This window comes from Juglans regia, chromosome 3, assembly GCF_001411555.2.
Source record: "Juglans regia cultivar Chandler chromosome 3, Walnut 2.0, whole genome shotgun sequence".
In the NCBI taxonomy this organism is placed as follows: domain Eukaryota; kingdom Viridiplantae; phylum Streptophyta; class Magnoliopsida; order Fagales; family Juglandaceae; genus Juglans; species Juglans regia.
In genome coordinates this window covers 4,192,958-4,200,566 of record NC_049903.1, presented here as the reverse complement: position 1 = coordinate 4,200,566, position 7,609 = coordinate 4,192,958, and the positions used below count along the sequence as shown (strand labels likewise).

General features: G+C 33.6%; 1 protein-coding gene across 2 annotated transcripts; it reads right to left on the bottom strand.

Annotated features, from left to right (window-relative positions):
- Positions 1–2,756: 2,756 nt before the first annotated feature.
- LOC109006904 (haloacid dehalogenase-like hydrolase domain-containing protein 3) lies at positions 2,757–7,328 on the bottom strand. 2 transcript variants are annotated; one of them, XM_018986332.2, is made up of 6 exons: positions 6,920–7,328; positions 6,347–6,453; positions 4,827–4,935; positions 4,521–4,682; positions 4,065–4,238; positions 2,757–3,135 (listed from the first exon to the last, which is right to left on the bottom strand). In XM_018986332.2, exons 1-6 carry the CDS (start codon positions 7,193–7,195, stop codon positions 3,106–3,108), a joined length of 858 nt encoding a protein of 285 aa, XP_018841877.1. In that variant the 5' UTR covers positions 7,196–7,328; the 3' UTR covers positions 2,757–3,105. The 2 variants fall into 2 exon arrangements, with proteins under 2 accessions (XP_018841877.1, XP_018841878.1); XM_018986333.2 differs by lacking the exon at positions 6,920–7,328 and adding an exon at positions 6,786–6,845.
- Between the last annotated feature and the right edge of the window lie 281 nt (positions 7,329–7,609).

The following is a 7,609-nucleotide window of genomic DNA, read 5'->3' as shown; positions in this document are numbered from 1 at the left end:
AAACACAAGCAGAACCTTATTATTATTATTATATTTGAATTGGTTTTTTTTTTTTTTTTATCGTTTCGGAATCGGGTTTCGAACTCCAGACCTCTATTTTGAAGACTAGGAATTATGTCAATCAGATTAGGGGACTTTGGCTATATTTGAATTGGTTTCTTATAACGAGCGAATTGGTCAATTTCGATGAAAAATTGATAGATGAAACTATCTTTAAATTTATATTTAGGAGATGTTTGGATTCAGATATGAGTTGAAGTGATTTATAAATAGTAGAATAAAGTTAAATTATTTATTATATTTTATATGAAAATTTGATAAAATTGTTTTGAGATTTGAAAAAATTGAATTGTTTATTATATTTTGTATGAAAATTTGAGAAAGTTGTAATGATGAGATGAGATGAGTTTAGGTGGGTTTTGAATCCAAACCTCTCCTTAGTCTCATTTGGATAGTGAAATGAGATGAAATGGTTTTAAATTAAAGTTAAAAATTAGATAAAATATTGTTAAAATGTTATTTTTTAATATTATTATTATTTTAAGATTTAAAAAAATTGAATTGTTTATTATATTTTGTGTATTAATTTATAAAAATTGTAATGATAAGACGAGATGAAACCATTTGTATACCAAAACGGCATCTTATTTGGTTTCATTCCCATTTGTCTTAGCGAATATAGTATTGGTTCCAATGCGTGTGTAAGAAAAAGTCTATTTACAACCGGCCCAAGAAACCGCTGGGACACCATGTCCCACGTGGCCAAATTAAACTACATTTTCCATCTTTTCAACTGCTCCTTCAGATCCACACATAAATGTTGAGAAAACGATGGGATTCTTATCTCACAGAAAACTTTATGTGAGGTTTATGAAAGTGAATTTCTTTTCAATTGTTTTCAAAAAAAAAAACTCATCGCACCCATAGGATCACTGATTTGGTGGGTCTTCTCTATTATTTCTTGTGCGCGGTGATTGAAAGTGATGAAGTTACCTCAGCTCATGGAGGTTGTACACGTGGATAACAATGAATTGAAAAACTTCAAAACGTTGTTCTCATTCTATTCCAGCCATCTACCTCTTTATTTTTCCTACTTGTTTTATATTTATTTTTTGCATGTCTTGTTTGGCTACCGAGAAACTAGAAGAAAAGTATTTCGGAGTTGGCAATTTTTCTTCTTCTTCTTCTTCTTCTTCTTCTTTTTTCATTCTTTCTAGGTAATGAAAAACTCTACTAAATTGGATCCGTTGGTGAAAAATAAAACTTTGGTGAAATATAGAGTATCTTGGTTGGATAGAAAAAAAAAAACATTATTTCGATATGCTATAAGATGAGAATAGGATACACACGTCCAAAAAATCGGTTCTCCCGAGAGAGTGGAGTGAGCTCAAATAAATTTTTTTAAGAGCATTCTCATTGGATCAGTTAAAAGCTAAATCCAATGAGAATTTAGCTATTAAGTCATAAAATAGCTCACATTGAAATAGTTATATTCCAAATATTTGGAATATAGCTACAGTAATATCTAAAATAATTTCTAAATTTGAAAGGAACTATTCATTCATCAAATATATTTTATATTCTTTTTTTCTCTCTCCATTTTAAATGACAATTAAAAAAATATAATTAGAATACAATTACTAATTAATATATAATATTATGAATAGTAAAATATGATAAAATAAAATAAATTTATAATTAAAAAAATTAAAAAATTTTTAAAATTATTAATTACTCATTATTATATAATGAATAAATAGATAATCTAATGTGGAGATTTGATGTGAATAGTCAAAGTTAAATTCATTTTATATTATTTTATTGTCATATAATGAAAAAATGGCTATTCCAATATAGAAACTTATGTGAATGTAATAACTAAATGCTAAATTCATCTTACATTTATAAAAAATGTACTTTAACTTTAGCTAATCCAATGAGAGTGCTCTAAGACATGTTTAGATAACGAGATAAGATGAGAATTTTGTAAATAATATTGAAATAGTTTGTAAATAATAACGAAATGATTTAAGTTAAAATGTTTTATTGAATTTTAAAAAATGAAAGAAAAGAAAGTTAAACAATCATATTATAAAATTAAAATATTATTTGAATATAACTTTTTATTATTATTTAATGTTTTAAATAACAAATAGAAAATCGTATTATTTTTTATATTTTATTTGAAAGTTGAGGAAAGTTGTAACAATTAGAGAATCATTAGATAAAAAGGTTAAACGTTTGAAATTGAAAAATATTGTATATGAGTGATACTTAAGAAGAAAATTATGAAAAGTTAGATGAGATTTTCTTATATCATTTCACTTCCCAAAAGGCCTTATTTCAGTTTGTAGACTCTAATTTTGATGCAAAAACAAATATTTCATGGAAAAAAAAAAAGATTATTTTACAAAAAATATATTGTATTGATATCCCTCAAATATTATTTTAAATACTAATTGTCCAGTGTGTATAATCTTTTATGCAAATATATTTTGTTGGGATGGACGTGGTTTGAATGCATTAGATTTTACTATTATGATAAACGTCAAATATATAATATATACACATTAAAAAAATATCAAGGGAGTAGAAAGTCAAAACTCGAAAGTTAAAAATCAATCTCAAATAATGGCAATTATCTATCCAGCTTGGAAAAAGCATGGGGATGCAAATTCAAGGACATAGCTGGTTCGAATGAAAAATATGGGACCTAATTGCATTTGACAAATACGAGAAGCATGATCCAGACCACATTAAGGAAAAAAGAGCTGTATTCGTGAAGCACGACAGAAATCGAACCGTCAAGAAGCAACCCATTTCTTGTCATTTTCCCATACATTTGTCTCACCTGCTAATGGTTTCCCAGGCAGAAATGATGTCGATGTAGGAATTTAATGGAAAATGCAAGAAAAAAGCCCAAGAAAAACTTGGGAAATTTAGCATGGAAAGTACAAAATTCTTATTTATCAAGTCTGTCATAGCATCAGTTACTCCTATCCTATTAGTACAACAGAGGAGAATGTACAACTCTTACCAAAAGCTAAAGAAACCTGTACATGCAGAGAGCATCCCTTCAAGATGTTTCGAAAGAACAAACTTCTTTTAAACCCAGACCCCTATCCTCTGAGCAACCTGCATCAGAAACTATCATTGAAACCATATACACATTTCAAAAAAATGCAATGCCTTGATCAGAGGTTTATGGAGACGCCATAGGTGTAAAGTTTCAACTAAAAACACAACAGTAAACAGCTTCGAAGAGTCGGTGTGATTGACCATGATACATTATGCATCAAGGGCCAAGGCCAACAATGAGACATATTTAGTTATTTTGATCCTATCTAAAAGAAATCAATTGAACTAAACAGGCTAAATGGTTTAAATAAAGATTATGCTTGTCACCAGATCAAAGTTAATTTAACTTGACCAAAATTTCTTGAAATATTAAACCCCATAATTGCCAATATGAAGCCAACAGTTTTGCCAACACACTTGGAACTCCAGAAATGCACATGGTTACAGCATCTCAGACAAATCACCCACATTTTCCCATTCAAGTATAGGAAATTCCCTCTTTTCTTTTTTGTTTTATTTTTCAGTGAGGATGGTTCCTCAAAATCCATGAAAAGCATGTTAGATCTTCTAACTTCCAATTGGAAATTGTAAGTAATCTTTTCTTCAGAATTATCATATCTATTCTTCTACTCACCCATACACGTGATACAACCCTCATTTTTAACTTTAGAATGGGAATAATTTATGATGGAGAATGAAAGAAGCTAAAATGGAGATCTGGTAGACTTGAAGATTTTCAATAGTGGATCGGAGCCAGATTCAACAAACAAAGATTTTAATATCCCAACACGCGCGCACGCATACACACACCATGCTCAAAAACACAACTGCAAGAATTACTGGAAGCATCTAGAAGAATATGAACTGGAGATTGCGCATTATGTTCTCTTGCTTTGGTTGTTTATGAGAATGATAAAGATTTCATGGCCAAAACACTCTCATACCAAGTAATTCACATTAAAGTGATAGATTTGGAAGAAACCCACCTCCTTAAAAGAGTGAACATCACTTCCCCATAGCCAAGCATCACAACCTGCATCTCTGGCACCCCATATATCATTCCTACGGTCATCCCCTACATGTACAGCATCCTCAGGCTCTACTCCTAACAAATCGCAAGCTTTTAGAAATATAGTTGGATTTGGCTTCTCTGCTTCAACCTGTTAAAGAAGAAAAGAGAAAGAGAAAGGCTCGTAAAATGATCAGGTGTAGGCGTGTGGATGTAAATATATTCAGTAGACCAAAACAAATTATTCATACGATATGGTCATTACCACACTGCCAAGACAATAATGACATGTAACTTTCTTAAATCCTAAATAAAATGCACACAGACAAGCGAAGACACTCATATTCTGACAAATGAAAACACACCCTGGCACACGCATGCGTACAAGTGGAAGAAAAACAACTAAAATATGATCAGAGATCAATGGACATACTTCAGCAGACACTGCCAGAGCATCAAACCAATTATCACAATTTAGAGCTTGCAACAGAGGTCTTAATCGAGTGTCAAAATTTGACACGACACCCAGCTTCACACCCGCTTTTCTAAGAGCTTTAAATACCTTCTCAGCATCAGGATCACAAAGGTGCCAAGCCTATGGAAACAAGCATTTGCAAAAGATTATCATTTATCACCATTAAGTACGTAAACTCATAGCACGAGATTGAACATAAGAGCTAATTTACTTACCAGAAAGGAGGGGGGGGGTTCATAAAAGCTAATTTACGAATGACCGTACCTTGTCAGTGGTATAGTAGTTATAGAGTTCTTCAAAGTACTGAGCATCCGAACAGCCAGTGGAATGACTGACTATATATTGCCAGAAGGGCCTCCCATCATTAACATATCTACAATTGAAGATATAGTTCATATCATTGATCTGAACGGCAGAGATCTCTATTAAACGTGAAAGAAGAATTGCTAACTTTTGCAGGGGAAGCAAAAGGAACGTGAAAGCTTCTATTCTCAATATTCTCTCAAGTCTTCTCATTTTAGGGAAAATAGAAAAGACCAAAGAAAAACATTTACAAGGGTTCTTTTGCCACTGGTTTAAGAACCTGAAAACATGACACATGGATAGAAAGACCTCAAAAGATACATAAGGCTTCAGACTCATTAATAATTTTTTTTATATAAGTATCAGACTCATTAATAAATTACCAAGATGACAAGATTTTATAAACAAAACTATAAGGAAAAACATAAATACGCCACTTTCTCTTTTTCATGCTTTCTAATTTTCATTTAAGAAAATACTTCTCAGAGAATAAGAGATTAGAAACTGCAAATTTGGTCCTAAGATAGAGCTCAACTGATATATTCAAGAATATCCAAGTGTGACAATATAAATTTTCTCTCCAACCGCTCCTCCTTTCTTCTTCTCTTTCCCTTTAAACTCTCAAACATAATGCAAGTGTCCAGGTCAGATCACTGCTGACATATTTGGACAAAATACTGCTTCAGTGATCTTATTATTGAGTGTTATGACTTAACCCCTAAAAGTTGGCTAAGTGGTAAAGGCCTTGGGCTTGGGAGCATGCTCCGCCTCCCCTTAGGTCTAAAGTTCAAATCTCTTTGGATGCAAGCAATCTCTAGGGGCCATCGAATTGGGGGATTTTTCCCATGAATTACCTGATAAGCACTTGCGGGAAACTCTTTGCCGACGGCCTGTGCACCCTCTAGATTAGTTGGGACGCTATTCCCGAACACCCGGTGCCAATAAAAAAAAAATTATTGAGTTTTATGACTGAGTCATGACTGTTGTAATATCAAAACAATTACTCATGGGAATTTCAGGGAACATTTCAGTATGGGACTTGGTTGACCCTGGCAACATATATCTGGCAGAAGTAATAATTTTGGCACGGAAACTAATTAATTGCAATCTTTGACATGATCGGTATCTTTTTTACAGGTCAAAAGAAGTACTGAAAATTTCAAAAAGAGGAATATAGAAAACCGCTTTCCAATTACTTGCAGCACGTATTAACCGCTAATTTGGAAAAAATAAAACTTGGGAGGGGGGGATGAATATTATAAAACAGCATTCACGATGAACGCAAAAGGAAAGAGATGCAGGCAGAAAAACATAATTAAATGTGATAGATAGTAGAATAAGTACCGCCTCTAATAGTATATGAAATCATTACTTATTCAAAAGTTTAAGATGATGGTAAGAAATATTTATTTATTTTATATTCAACAGAAATAACCCAACAAAAAGATAAAAGCAAACGCAGAAAAAGTAATAGAACAGACCTGAGACGAGATCTACCCCAAGGCTGGTCATAAGCCCTTCTGTATCTGTGCAATATCTCGTCCTCTGAGTACTTCACCCCATATTTCTCGCCAATAGACCTATAAATCTAATGAAAAAAATGAAAAATTAATCCATTAATCAAATATACAAGGAAAAAATCATTTATTCTTTGTTAATAAGTAAAAAAATCCATTAATTCTACTCCGGAAAACCACAAACCTACTCCAAAAGAACATCCGCAGAAATGAAGAAAGAAAAAAAAAAAAAAGGAGAAACCAGCAAAACCCAGAAATCCATCAAAGCATTTCATGCATACATCCACTCACAGTCCATAAATCCAATTCATGCATACTTTCACCCAGGAATCCAGCAATGCAAAAAAACAAAAAAACAAAAAACACTCAGATACCCAGAATTCCAACTCATGCACAGAAAGACCTGAGCCATAGGCTGAGAAGGAACAAGAAGTGTGCCAGTGGGTGCGTGGGTGGGTGGGTGTATACACCAAAACATACTCGTACATACATGTCAGTGGGTAGGTGGGTGTATGAGAGAGAGAAGAGGCGAGATACCTGAGCCATAGGCTGAGAAGGAACAAGAAGTGTGCCAGCAGCGTCAACCAACAAGGCCTTGTGAGTGATCTCACCATACAAAGACCTCCTATAATCCTCATAGTCCTTCAGTCCCAGCATCCCCAATCCCACAGGCCCCGGCTCAACCGAAGCAACAGCAGTGGACCAACACATTGCCCCGAATTTCCCAAACGGACCAACCCGTATCCCACCATTGGAGATACAACCAGAAGAGAGAAGTCGAGAGAGCTTCGTTCTCGTCGCTATTAAAGCCATTTTCGGATTCACATTCGAGGGTTCTCTCTCTATTTTTTGTAGTTATCTCCTGACCTTTTTCCTACAAATATTTAGCTGTGAGAATTACCTCATCAGTCGTTGGACGCTCAGTTCGTTCCTCGAACAACGGCTGCCGTGAAAATTATATAGACCTGGAAGTGGGGAGTCGCGTTGAAATTTCCCCCAGAGTTTCAGTATTATTACGGTTATAGCCATCACCTTCAAAGTAATAAAAAATGGCAAAAGAGCCCTATCATTAAGCCAAATGAGAATATTTATGGAAGTCACCATGGTACATGAATGCCCAAACAAAGTCTAGCTACACTTTCACCTCCATTTCACAATCAATGCATCTGTCTACTACAGTTACGTCAGATACGAGAGCGTGAATTTCTATGCATTGAGTTCCTTAAT

Excerpts from the sequence above, each read along its gene's own strand:
- LOC109006904 (XM_018986332.2), bottom strand. The coding sequence starts at position 7,195 with ATGGCTTTAATAGCGACGAGAACGAAGCTCTCTCGACTTCTCTCTTCT. Across the intron at positions 4,683-4,826 it reads ACTACTATACCACTGACAAG|GCTTGGCACCTTTGTGATCC; the intron begins GTACGGTCATTC and ends TTGTTTCCATAG. Across the intron at positions 3,136-4,064 it reads ATGTTCACTCTTTTAAGGAG|GTTGCTCAGAGGATAGGGGT; the intron begins GTGGGTTTCTTC and ends TTTCTGATGCAG.